Source organism: Grus americana, chromosome 1 (genome assembly GCF_028858705.1).
Source record: "Grus americana isolate bGruAme1 chromosome 1, bGruAme1.mat, whole genome shotgun sequence".
NCBI classification, from domain to species: Eukaryota; Metazoa; Chordata; class Aves; order Gruiformes; family Gruidae; genus Grus; species Grus americana.
In genome coordinates this window covers 8,675,801-8,690,307 of record NC_072852.1, presented here as the reverse complement: position 1 = coordinate 8,690,307, position 14,507 = coordinate 8,675,801, and the positions used below count along the sequence as shown (strand labels likewise).

At 45.1% G+C, this 14,507-nt stretch overlaps 1 protein-coding gene across 2 annotated transcripts in view; it reads right to left on the bottom strand.

Annotated features, from left to right (window-relative positions):
* The window catches only part of ELAPOR2 (endosome-lysosome associated apoptosis and autophagy regulator family member 2), a 103,236-nt gene that overhangs the window by 44,527 nt on the left and 44,202 nt on the right, over window positions 1–14,507 (bottom strand). Inside the window, exon 2 of one of the 2 annotated variants that reach the window (XM_054826574.1) lies at window positions 6,640–6,760. The exons of the other annotated variant lie outside the window; for it this stretch is intronic. Within the exon in view, the coding sequence (XP_054682549.1) occupies window positions 6,640–6,760 (121 nt within the window). The remainder of the gene's footprint in view (window positions 1–6,639; window positions 6,761–14,507) is intronic. 2 annotated transcript variants of the gene reach the window in all.

The following is a 14,507-nucleotide window of genomic DNA, read 5'->3' as shown; positions in this document are numbered from 1 at the left end:
ATCAGCTAAATTCCCTTCCTGCTATCAGGCTCCTGAGGAGATCAGAGTGAGATCTGTAGTAATTAAAAATGAACGAGATCAAATTAGTTAATCACATTCCCGACTGTCAAGAAGAAATGGAGTGATTCAGAGGTCTGGATTTCGCTGAGGGAGGCTCTCTGCCCACCACCCCCCAGTGCAACGCTCCTTGCCTCCACGTACGTACCCTACCTCCAAAACAAGGGGACATCTAAATGGAAAGCAGAGGAGAGGCACACAGAGTAGCTTTAGGTGTAATCAATATTGCCTTTTTCCTAGCCAAGATCTTTGCTGCACTTTTAGTGTGTCTCTTTGCAAGATCCCTTGCAACCATGATGTGGCAGCATCAAAAACATGACTCAACTCTGAACAAACACAAGCCTGACAGAGGTGGCCGAGCAGTCTGGCGTAGTCGTGCCATGGCTTGTCCAGAAGCAGCCTGGTCCCATGGGGTGAGCATTGAGGTACCACACCATGCTGAATGGCAAAATGCAGGCTGATACCCTGATGTGAAGTCTGAAAGTGGCGATGGCTGCAGCCCCACAGGACAAGGACATCAGAAAAAAAGAGGGGAGTGAAATATAGAAAGCAGCATGTTGTCTCACTGCATTGCAAGTGAGCTACTGTGCTGCAGAGCTGCTCCCGCACCTTCCCTCCCGTATCTGTGGTCACTGCATAGCAGGACCTCCTACAGCATCATAAACATCTATCATGTGAGGTTCCCTCTTTCTTCCCAACTCTCACCTGGATGGGAGAGATGTGGAGGGGAGGGTAACAGGAGGGGAAGGTGGGTCATCATGGTGCTCTGTGCTCATGGCAAGATAAAGGAAAAAGACCCCTTCTTCTTATAACCAGGTCATAAAGCAGTCAAAATATGACAGTCCTTTCTACTCTGAACCCCACAACTATTTCTCAGAGTCATTTACCTGTCTCCTCTGCAGGTAAACTTTACTGATTAAGTTCCTGAAGACTCAAAAAAAGGGCTGAATCTTGACATGTTTTGGAGACTACGGCCATTTTGGGGAGTGCTGGCAGTTACTCTCGGTGGGTCACAGTCAGCTGTGCTTTGCAGGTCAGCGTGCACTTCAAAATGCAGCAGAGCGCAGACATACCCAACATAATTTTAAATGGGTTCATTCAAATGAAAAGCAGTAAAACACAGCCTCCTGAAAATGAGCACATCTCGAGACACTGACTGAGCTCCGGTGCCACAGTTAGATTGCTCCGGATATGTGAAGCACCTGAGCTAATACATTTTTAGCAATCTCAAGTGTCTTTCCACTCCACTGGAGACCACAGTCTAGACATACTTACAGAGATGATTGGAGACATTTAACATATTGTTATACCACCTTTTGAATTCCTAGTTCAGGCACAATTTAAAGAGAATGACTGCTGAGCATCTGGAAGCGGGAGAGGTTGGCACAGTATTCTACAGATCCAAAATTAATGACAGCCTGCAAGTCACTTCTGTTTTCAGGGAGCAGTAAAGATCGATAGCAGATATTCTCAAGTGGCAGGCATTTCTGAATGGATCAAAACAACTGCAAACGGTACATTGTGAAGTCATCAGCGGTGGCAGATGTGTTCCCAAAAAAACCCACTTTCTCGCCCAGGTTCCCCCATATCCATTGTGTCCTAAATGCCACCAAGGACCACTGAGGGCTCTGCCAGCCTCAGGGAGACAAAAAAAGCCCTAAGAGCTCATGCTGCTATAAAATTGCAGCCCTTTTTTAAGAGCAGACACATAGTTGGCTCACTATATCTCAAGACTAGTAGCTACCAACCAAAACTTCTGAAGATAACAGATCTCTAAAGCCGGAAATCATCCTACCTGAGGTAATTGTACTGCGGTCCCTTGTTCTGCAGGCTGAAGGACTGAAAGAAATACCTAAGGGAGTCCAGGACTCCACCAAATGTCAAGAAGAGCCCCAGCGTCAGTATGCTCTGGCATAGGATATGATCTACAAGATGCTGGAGAATCTGAATAAATTTGTAGAATGTCCAGAAAGACTCATCTCAAAGGACATGGCATAGTTATGGTATTTCGTGATAGTCCTTGGGATAAAATAACACTAGTCCTATGAGAAAAGGAAGGCATCTCAAGGAGCCATTAATTACTTGGTGAGATGTGTATGCAACCCCTGGCCAAATCTGTAGCACAAATCTCACTGTACACGATCCACTGAGAATGTGAGTTATAGCAGCCCCAAATACAGAACCTTTCATTTTCCTCAGGCTACAGAAATTTGTGCTCTTAGTATAAGACATCCTTGGTCCAGCTGCTGTGTTGTCAGACGACACAGAAGTCACCAGCTCAGAGAATATGACAAGTCAGGGAGGAGATGTCTGTCAGCATTTTCAGTACAACTCATCATCAACAACAGACACCCATGTGCAAACTCTAGAGCTGGAGGGCACATAATTGTCAAAAGCCGCCTCTCCAGTATATCCCACCCACTGAAGAATGGACTGTCAGCCAAACTCTACGCTGGTTCAAATATTTTGCAGTCAAAACCACCATGTTAGCCAAGCCGAATGGGATGGGTGTTCCCTACACACTCCTGCAGTCATTGGCTGCTGTTGACAGATTCATGTTTTCAGCCTTGAAAGATTGGTTGTTCTTAAAGAAAAAGGTGAAAGGCTGAGAGATGAGAAATCTAAAATTACTTTTGCCATCAGAATACAGCCAGACATCTCCTGAAGCCAGATAATCTACTACAGACACACAAAAAAGACAGAACTACATTAACACTGCTGTACTCCCCAAAGTCAAGAGAGATGAGATCTGAAGGGTTCAGTTAAAAAAGTCAAATATCCAATTGCTTCTCAAACCAGCTGAATTGCCATGGGACTTAACAGCAACACTACAAGGAGGAGAGGCAACTACTGAGATGAGTTTTCCAGTGTATTTAACAGAATCCTGCACTTTGGTGTATAATATCACAGCCAATCTACCGGGTAAAGTTTTCCCCTTGTCTAGCAGGGGTGCAAATACAGAGAAGCCAGAGATTCATGTATTGTTATAAACCAGTTGAATTTTCATTGGAACTGATTTAAGACCAGGAAAGCACACAAATAAGAGGAGATGAAGAGGGAAGTGCACCATTTGTAGAAATCTGTAGCAGAAAGTTGAAGAGAGTGTAATGTTGTTGGACCTTAAACCATTTATCACAAGATTCAAGAAGAAATAGTGTATATCAGAAAAAATTACTTATATCGATGTACTCCAGAGTACACCAAAAGCGGTTGTACAGCAGAAGGGATAACACTATCCGCTCCTTTACAGTGCAGACAGCAAAAAGTAACAGGCTTGAAGTATAACAAGGGAGATTCAACAGCAGAAAAAGCTGTAACAGGAGGGAAAATGCAAAGAAGAAAATAGATGAGCAAGTACCTGGAGAGCTTGTGGGCTCTTCATCACCGAGGTCCCTGAAAACAGTCCAGCCAAACAACAGCTGTGAATGACAAAGTCATTGCTACTACAGGTATTTGGGCTGGGGGATGAATTATGGGATCACCTGAGGTGCTTCCCAGCTCTATATTTCTGTAATTGAAAAACACATCCTAAGGATATACAGAGATTCCACATTTAAAACCTTAGAAACTAAACCCAAATACCAGGAATGATACAGGCGACTTCTCAAATGATGCTTGCAAATAGTAAGACATCTTCCAGTGGTCAACACTGCTACAGAAAATATATATGTGCCTCACACTGGAATGTATGTCATAAAGAAATGAACAATAAACCTTTACAGGAGGAGAGTCAAACGTGAGTAAATCTCACTTCTCCTACAGTACAACTGAAAGAGGAAGTCAGGCAAAAACACCAGGAGGCCTGTATGCATGAACAAGGAGCTCCTGGACAAACTCAAACACAAAAAGGAATCCTACAGAGGATGAAAGCAAGGGCAGGTAGCCTGGAAGGAATACAGAGAAACTGCCCAAGCAGTCAGGGATCAGGTTAGGAAAGCTAAAGTCCTGATAGGATTAAATCTGGCCGGGGACGTCAAGGGCAACAACAAAAGCTTCTATAGGTATGTCAGTGATAAAAGGAAGACTAGGGAAAATGTGGGCCCTCTCCAGAAGAAAACGGGAGACCTGGTTACCCCGGCTATGGAGAAGGCTGAGGTACTCAATGACTTCTTTGCCTCAGTCTTCACTGGCAAGTGTCCTAGCCACACCGCCCAAGTCACAGAAGGCAGAGACTGGGAGAATGAAGAACCACCCAGTGTAGGAGAAGATCAGGTTCGAGACCATCTAAGGAACCTGAAGGTGCACAATCTATGGGACCTGATGAGATGTATCCATGGGTCCAGAGGGCACTGGTGGATGAAGTTGCTAAGCCATTATCCATCATATTTGAGAAGTCGTGGCAGTCTGGCGAAGTTCCCGCCAACTGGAAAAGGGGGAACATAACCCCCATTTTTAAGAAGGGAACAAAGGAAGACCCAGGGAACTACAGGCTGCTCAGTCTCACCTCTGTGCCCAACAACATCATGGAGCAGATCCTCCTGGAAACTAAGCTCAGACACATGGAAAATAAGGAGGTGATTGATGACAGCCAACATGGCTTCACTAAGGGCAAATTGTGCCGGACAAATTTGGTGGCCTTCTACCACAGGGTTACAGCATTGGTGGACAAGGGAAGAGCAACTGATGTCATCTAACTGGACATGTGCAAAGCATTTGACACTGTCCCGCACAACATCCTTGTCTCCAAATTGGAGACATAGATTTGATGGATGGACCACTTGATGGGTAAGGAACTGACTGGATGGGCGCACTCAAAGAGTTGCAGTCAATGGTCCAAGTGGAGACCAGTGATGATTTGCATTCCTCAGGGGTTGGTATTAGGACTGGCACTGTTTAATATCTTTGTCACCAACACGGACAGCGGGATCAAGTGCACCCTCAGCAAGTTTGCCGACAACACAAAGCTGTGTGCTGTAGTCAAAACACTGGAGGGAAGGGATGCCATCCAGAGGGACCTTGACAGGCTGGAGAGGTGGGCCCATGCAAACCGCATGAAATTCAACAAGGCCAAGTGCAAGGTCCTGCACGTGGGTCGGCGTAATCCCAAGCACGACTATAGGCTGGGCGAGGAATGGATTGAAAGCAGCCCTGAGGAGAAGGACTTGGGGGCGTTGGCTGACAAGAAGTTCAACATGAGCCGGCAGCGTGCACTTGCAACCCAGAAAGCCAACTGTATCCTGGGCTGCATCACAAGAAGTGTGACCAGCAGGTCGAGGGAGGTGATTCTCCTCCTCTACTCCACAATCGTGAGACCCCACCTGGAGTACTGCATCCAGCTCTGGGGTTCCCAGTACAAGAAACACTTGGACCTGTTAGAGTGAGTCCAGAGGAGGCCACAAAGCTGATCAGAGGGCTGGAGCACCTCTCCTATGAGGACAGGCTAAGAGAGTGGGGATTGTTCAGCCTGGAGAAAAGGCGGCTCCGGGAAGGCCTTAGAGCAGCCTTCCAATACCTAAAGGGGCTACAGGAAAGCTGGAGAGGGACTGTTTACAAGGGCATGGAGTGACAGGACAAGGGGGAATGGCCTTAAGCTGAAGGAGGGGAGATTTAGATTAGATATTAGAAAGAAATTCTTTATGATGAGGGTGGTGAGGCACTGGCATAGGTTGCCCAGGGAAGTTGTGGATGCCCCATCCCTGGAAGTGTTCAAGGCCAGGTTGGATGGGGCTTTGGGCAACCTGGTCTAGTGGAGGGTGTCCCTGCCCATGGCAGGGGGGTTGAACTAGATGGGCTTTAAGGTCCCTTCCAACCCAAACCATTCTATGATTCTATGAAATGATGTTGCTGTTGTTCGTCCTGTTTTTCAGATACAATAATTTATATCCCCTGGTACAAATTACTGAGAAAATAAAGCACTGTTAAGATCTTTTGTGAAGAGAATTTCTAGAGCAAGGAGGTGTGATGGGAAAGAGTATTCAGCCTGGGAAGCTACAAAAGAGTGAGGGAGCAGTTGAAATGTGTTTGCAGAGCAGCAGTTCACTTATGTCCCAAGATGCAAAGAAGTGTTTTAACATTAAAAAAATTGCACAACCAAGTGATATGAGAACACTTCAAATTGTTAAAAATAAATACATAAATAAATAAAATGCAAAAGCTTCATCATGAAAATAACTTGGGCAAATAAGACAGATACCATTACTTATGCATTCAGCTTATTAATTAGCTAAATAATGCAAGTAATGAGAATGTGGACACTATGCAAATATAATTTGGTCACTCCTGGTTACCATTTTGGCCAATACAGCTGCATGGTGTAGCTGCAGATGCAGGAATGAATAGGAGAGCTGCAGAACTTAAGAGTATGGCAGCTCAAGACAAGCAACCACATCTCCTCAAGGGGTGTTGTAACAGACCTGCCTTGTCTGTGAATTAGCATACAAGGGTACCTGTAGCAGATATGGAGCTATACAACTACACTGCAAAGACAATCCTTGCTCCACAGCTCCAAGAGACAAGAAGGATTGGAGGGGAAGGACTAACTCGAGGATACTCAGGACATCAGTGACAGAGCTAAGAAGCGATACAAGGGTAAATAGCACAAAGAGCTGGTAACGTTCTGTAAAATGAAAAGTGTCAACATACTGCATTCCTTCCCTTTCACCGGGTCGGGTAGTCCAGAGCACTCCACCGACGGATTTGGGACAGCCACCCTCCATCTGGAGCCACTGCTGTCGCACTCTGTGTACTCGAAGTGGTAATCTGTCTGCAAGCAATTACAAAGTGTTTCAGTTTCATCATAACATTTGCATATTAAGCTCATTAATCAAGACTGGGATTAGCAAACTCAGTTATAATTAAACCAGAAAGGAAGTAGCTGGCATGGAACATACTGTGCAGCACTCTCACTGCTTTGATGATCACCGTGTATCATCAAAGAGCAAGCACAAAGCACATTGGATGCTGTGCGGCACAAATGCTAAGGCAGAGGGTGGGATTTGCAAAAGCACTTGAGACTTGGGACACAGATTCCACTAGAATTTTTTTCCCAGTCTGTTGGAGCAGGACTGATCCCAAACTTCTGGCCGTCATGGTGTCTGATCTACAGCAGCCAGCTGGGATTCCTTTTTGGTCAGTGGAGCAAGCCATAGCCAGAGCACAAGTCATCCCGTGTTAGGTTGGCTGTCTAAGATGGATGGGATGAATCACCTTCTGTGAGTGCCTTTCCCTCTTCATTGATTTCAGAGGAAGACCAAATCAGGGGAGATAAACCCCATATTGGGATACCTCTGAAAATGCCATCCAGGGTCAGCTCTTAGGAGTGCCTCAAGGCAGAATGATGGTGTGAGGGGACATCAGCCCCATGGTCTCTGTGACTGAGATAAGCCCTGAGCAGTCTAAGTGTAAAGCAGTAAGAAACTTCCTAGCATTAGCTAAGAAAGAATATTAGCTATTTATCTTATTAATAAGATTGATTCAGAACCCACATACAATCTAGACTCATATCTAGTTACATTTTATTTCTGTCTTTGTAGTTTTGTTTCCAAATTCATAGCCCAGAATTTTACTATTAAAATAAACCTCAGCAACATCTCATTCTTGAACCAGCTTTGTATCAAGATAGAGTTTGGGTGAAGCTGGCAGGATTGGTGCATAACTTCCTTCAGAGGGAACTGAACTATATTAAAATGACAAATACCAGCAAGCTCCATGAGATGTCTCCACATGGGCAAGGTCACCTCCAGCTCCCTTGGCAGTCAATAAAGGGAAAATGTTGACCACATGCCTGTTTTACACACTTGCTGCAGAGGGGACAAGGAGATAACACACGTCCTAGAAACACCTCTTTCTCTCCACTGGCTACAGAGGGAGACCAGCCATTTGGTTTGGATGGAGACTTCTTCATTTCCTCAGGGGAACCCCACCTCCAACTCTGCACGGCCCTGCGTGGCCCATAAAAACAACACACAAAATCATGGGACTGAGGAAAATGGAATCAGAACTTTAGCCACAGGCTTGAGGTTTACACAGCTTTAGGGCAGGGTAGTGGTGTGGATCCATAAAGTTTGGTTGGTTCCTTTCAATTTAGCTGGCTTCTCCTGGCAGGACTGGCCACGAACCAGGGAGGGGGAAGGCAGTGGTCATGTCTGCAGCACAAGCAGAAGTGCTCCTTAGCTGGCATATCTCACTCGCACTGCAGTGAAACCCACCCATGAGGTAGCACAAACCTGCCTTCCTAAAGATCTGTGCCACCATGACTGCAGAATCAGTCCCTAAGCTACGCTAGCCTAGGAGGAGGTACTCTGTGCACACAAGGATTATTTTGGGAGCAATGTTTTCCTGCTCATTCTATGACCCCTTGCAGTGCTGACATCTCACATGATGGAGCAGAAGAAGGGGAATCAGGTGGATAAGGGTCGGACTACGCTAGCTCTGGAATAGATTAGTTCATCCCTGAAAATATTCAGCTGACTTACAAGGAGAAGACTTGCATTTCTCCTCATTGACTTATAGAAAAACAAACAACACTGAGTTTAATACTTCTCCTATTGTTACCATAGCTCTCCAGATATGTTCAGATATATAAAGTTCTACCTAAACACCATTAAAGCCTTTGCTATTTTGCATCTAAGTGCAACTAATAATCTGATTTCTCTGGAATCAATATTTTCATGGTTCAATAAATGTCTTTGTGGATCAACCTATGGTTTAGAAACCTAACTAAAAGCACAGCGGAAAGGAAAAATATTTGTCCCAAAAATAAATCAAGCCATAAGAAGATACTATCAAACCCAGAGCCACACATGAAATACAATATACCACACTCTCAACTCTACAAATATACTCAATTAAAATATGCGGTTTTCCCCTTTCATCTCATTCTACAATCTTCAAGGAACAGAAAAAAAACACTCCTGAATCATCTCAGTATGAAATCTGCCTATAAGGCAACCAGAATACATAAATAACATATCTGTAATAGATCCATTTCATAGCTCATATCACATAAGGAAAAAAATGATCTATTAAATTAAATATGTAAGATTGAAGTGAAGCAAAGAAAAGGATATTGAAATGTTCTGAATCTGACTCGTTCAGATCTCTTTTCTATCTCATATCAGGTCAAAAAAAATTATACAGAGCAGTTTGGTGTCAACAATCCATCTTGCTCTCATACCTACCCTCTCAAAATACCCTTCAGGGATGTCTAGCCAGCATGCAATTCCTCTGGAGCCAGAGGGGGTCTCAGAAGTGGTGCAGCTGGGAGGAACACACCATGCAGTGCAGAATCATAGAATCACAGAATGGTTTGGGTTGGAAGGGACCTTAAAGCCCATCTAGTTCCAACCCCCTGCTATGGGCAGGGACACCCTCCACTAGACCAGGTTGCCCACAGCCCCATCCAACCTGGCCTTGAACACTTCCAGGGATGGAGCATCCACAGCTTCCCTGGGCAACCTGTGCCAGTGCCTCACCACCCTCATCATAAAGAATTTCTTCCTAACATCTAATCTAAATCTCCCCTCCTTCAGCTTAAGGCCATTCCCCCTTGTCCTGTCACTCCATGCCCTTGTAAACAGTCCCTCTCCAGCTTTCCTGTAGCCCCTTTAGGTACTGGAAGACTGCTCTAAGGTCTCTCCCAAACCTTCTCTTCTCTAGGCTGAACAATCCCAACTCTCTCAGCCTGTCATCATAGGAGAAATATCCCCTCTAATGGTTGCCTGACTGTCAACTAACACCGGAGATTCAAAACTCAGGACAGTAACTAAAATTATAAAGAAAAAAAGGTTTCTGCTCTCCTTCCAAGTTCGGGCAGAAGAGTCAGGTCTCCATCTCTCTTCTTCCATCCATCCATGGCAGGCAGCTAGCTGTGTCCACACAGAAGTCCCAAGACTCACAGGGAAGGTTCTACGGCAGAACAAGGGTTCTTACACAGTCCCTTTCTGTTACTTTTTTCTCTACTGTGCTCAGTTCCCTTACGGAAGAAGAGGATTTTTTTTGTTTTCTATCTATCTGACCTTCAACTCAATTTACATCTGAAAACCACTCCATGGACTTGGTTGTTCCTCTGGTAATTGACTGTAATGGAGACTCCACAAATTAATTTCTACCCTTGGTCACACACTGATAGCTCCAAAATTATCTTCCAGCTACCAACGCTTAGAATCACAGAATCATAGAATCACAGAATCATAGACTCACAGACTGGTTTGGGTTGGAAGGGACCTTAAAGACCATTTAGTTCCAAACACCCTGCCATGGGCAGGGACACCCTCTATAAGCTCTCCCCAGAGCCTTCTCTTCTCCAGGCTGAACAACCCCAACTCTCTCAGCCTGTCCTCACAGGAGAGGTGCTCCAGCCCTCTGATCAGCTTCGTGGCCTCCTCTAGACTCGCTCCAACAGCTCCATGTCTCTCTTGTACTGGGAACCCCAGAGCTGGACGCAGTACTCCAGGTGGGGTCTCACAAGAGCTGAGTAGAGGGGCAGGATCACCTCCATTGACCTGCTGGCCACACTTGATGCAGCCCAGAATGTGATTGGTTTTCCGGGCTGCTAGCACACATTGCTAACTCATATTCAGTTTTTAATCCACCAATACCTTCTTGTCAGCCAACACCCCCAAGTCCTTCTCCTCAGGGCTGCTCTCAATCCATTCTCCACCCAGCCCGGCCAGCATTACATTAACCAGCTTGGCTACTTATAGTGGGTGCATGGAGCTCTGGTTCAGCTAAATGATCCAACTTCTCAAGCTGGTTTAGCAGCCACAGTGACATTGTCCTCAGCACCTGGCATAGCTCTGGTCCATCCCTACGAGCTGGAAGCACGCCTTGACTGCAGCACCAACACCATCAGAGTACATGTGATGTATGCAGGCACTGGAAATCACCCATTAACGCTGGCTTACCGGGCTCTGCACTTCTAATCTACCTCAGCAATCTGAACTTCCAAATATAGAAGGCTGACAGAGGAGTCTCCTCAGCACCGGGACACTTACAACACCTTTGCCTCTGACTGAAAAATGCCGTTGCATTATGTTGGGATTTGTTCTCCTCCCCGACAGAGAAATTTCTTCACCCATCAGTTCTCTGAAATGAATTTCATGGCAAATTCGTTGCCAGATGTTATCCGTTGCCAGCTATTACTCTGTTTTTGCTTTCAATGTTTTTTCCCACTATCATACAGACATATAGTATCTTTAAATTTGGCCATGGGCCTGTTTTAATTTTAACTGTAATTCTGACTCTGTTTTATTACTTCTCTGGGCTTGGCCTTAATGTTCTAAACATGTCCCTCCCCCAGTTCAGCTGTTATTTCCTATAACATTTCCTATTTTATTGCTCATAATTCCTAGGCTTTGGCAAAACTGGTTTGAATTTCAGACCCAAAGAGTATGTTTCCATAGGAAACTGTCTTTCAGGAAAACATTAACAATACCCCATATAGGGTTAACCTTACAAAAAAAACAAAACCATTTTCTAAATGGAAAATTGGTGCTGTTCCAAGAAGCCGCTCAGAATCAATGTGTAGTCCTCAGCATTAAATTTCAAATGAAAGGTTAATAGTAACCTGAAAAATGCCGCCAAAAATAGGCGTGTGTTTGTTTTACCCTGTGCTGAATTTTGCTTTATTGTTTTCAGAAAATGAGTGAAATCACATCTGCACTACCATGCAAAGCTGTTATAAGAAACTCTCTGACATACATACGCTCTCTTTGAAGGACATCGTGTACTAAAAAGATGCCCTCGTGCATGCACATGACGTCAAAGAGATGGTCTACTGGTCACAGCTCTGCCAGGGGGAGAAAAAACCAACAGAATTTGTCCAATGTCCTATGTTCAAAAAGCATCAATACAGGATCGATGGTGGGGGCCAGCCACCTTCACATGCATCCTGTGCAAAACTCCAGCAGACATCTCCTGGCTCCCTGGGGGCACCTGCACCTCCCATCCTGCAGCCCTTCTCCAGCTCCCAGCCCACCATGACCTGGCTGAGCAACACTTCAGCAAGGCATGTCCCCTCCAGTGTGTCCTCCAGCTCCACTGCCCCTCTTCTCATACAATCCTTGGCTTGATTTTAAGTGGTACCAAGTGCTCCTCCTTCCCCAGGTCCCCAGACCCAGTGCATGTAGCGTTAGATATCTCCAGTGCAGACCTCTACATCTGAGCGAGTCATCTCACAGTCCTTCACAACAGTTGGCAGACGCAGGCATTTCCAGGGCATGGCTCCCGTCATCTTAAAGTAAATGCCTTTTCATGCATTTCTGAAACTCTAGAAGTATCGTTTTCCTCTCCATTGACTGGAGAGCTTTCTCCCAGGGAACCCCTGTAGGACTGAGCTTTCTCCATGACAAAGAGCAACACCCACTTCAATGCCTTTCCGATTTTTCTGCATCAATCTTTTCATTCCCTCCTTTCACCTAGATGGGAGATGCCCTGTGGCCCTTCCCACTTAACTAGAACTGAAGGGCAGAGAGGGCACAAGCCCTTACAGCCAGTTCTGCACTGAACACTTGATCTGGGCAGAAAACAATGGATGAAGCCCAAGAGCAATAAACATTTACCATATCTGTTATGAAATGTAAAAGCAAAAATCTCTTGCAAATTAACAGCTTGCTCTGCTTGTGTTTTTTCCAAGTACAGACATCACTGAGCCAAAAAAAAAACCCGTCTACTCTACCTGCCACAATATTACTAAACAACAACTCTCAAGAGGTCTGTCACTTATTCCTTCCCTGAACTTGCACTGCTTGTTCCACTGATACTTTTCCTCAACCCGATTAACTGCACACAATGCTATTAAAAGATATTGCTTGCCAAAAGGGGCATCCATAATCTTTACAGACCCATGTGCTATCTATATTTACATGTGCAGCAGGGATTAGCTGTGTATTTCTAAAAATTAAAAAGACTTACACACAAATAAAAGCCTCTTTAAGGAATGAACACAGGAGGAGATAAGAAGCAAGTCCAACCCCACTGAGAACTTTTGTGATCCACCCAGACTGAAAAGGAGACAATATTTTCACTTCCCTGGTACACCAAGACATGATATCCCAAAAGACAGCAGATGTAGAAGCCCGCCAGTCTCCCTGCGTGGCTGTTTCCCCATGTCTGGCCTCTGGCGTCAGCACGCTCAGCGACCACGCTTTCAACACTTTGAGGCTACTCCAGTGCTTTCAAGGGCTGCCTATCAGTCACTTCTCCTAACTCAGGCTTTGAAAGAGGAGATGCAAGTTCCCATTTCTTATTAGTTTCGGGCTTCTAGCCCATCCTCCTCTTTTACTGCACTCATCATTTCTAATTATATCCTCTGGCATCAGTAAATATCCCTGCCTCCTCTCTGTGCTCCTGTCATCCCCAGCCCATGAGTGAGCAGCAGACCCGTCCTTCAGCAAGGCTCCATCACATCACTCATTTGGACCTAATGCCCCGCTCCACAGCTCTCCTGAACGTGAACACGTTCCTCTTTAATCTCCTTTGAAATTACTTATATTAGCGCTTTTCAGCTGAAAACTTGAGCCAGGCTTTCAATTATTTCCATCTGTATTCCTAAATCCCCAAATTCCTAAAGACATTTATGTGTATCCTGTCACATTTCTCTTTCCGGACTCCCAATTCATTTGCGGCTTTTTTGGCAGTGAGAAACCCAGCCTTAATTGCGTTACTTAGAATCCCACAAGGCAGCCGCATATATTCAGACTTTCTCAATATGAGGTTATTTGTATCTTGAGCCTAATTCAAGCACCAGGTTTCAATGACCAGAAGCTGAGGTTGAAACACTGCCAAAGCCATCTGCAAAATAAAGATGAACTGAAGAGGTTTACTGAATGTAAGCCAAAATTCAGCAAAAATATATCATCAATATTTGTGAGGAATCAGAATAAGTGACATTTTAGGTAAGTTTTTATATAACCTGTTTAAACATAATTTCCAGGATTCTAACCCAAATGTATTAAAACAAATGTCTAGTCCTAGGCCAGTGAGTGGAGTGACCTGCAGTGGACAGATCTCTGCAGAACGATGGGGTAAGTTCAGAGAGCCATGAGCAGCTCCATCAGCAGGAGGAGGACAGAGACAAGCCTTATCAATGTTTAGAAACAAACAGCTGACAGAAGAGTGTTTGGATGAATATTGTGTCCCAGTGGCAATGACAAAGGTACTGACCTCTCATACCAATCAGGTCAAAGGACTTCCTTTGCCTTTGGTCAACATACTGCAGCATGGATGATGCTCAGCAGAGAGAGGACGTGCTTTTAGCACATCTCAGATGTCCAGAGCAGGGCACGTGAACTGTACTCATTTCTCCCTCCAGAGCTGGAGGAGCTAGCTAGCCTAGCTTGGACACATTTCCATGCAAGCATCTGAGGTTAGGTGGGACAAGTCCTTCCCCGTGTACCTCTTCACCCAGCTGCGACATGCTGGGCTGCCATTTCAATTTTGAATGCATTGGTGCAGCCTCTGAACAGCTCCTAGTCCAACCCACCTCTTAACTGAGCCTCACAGAGATGCTT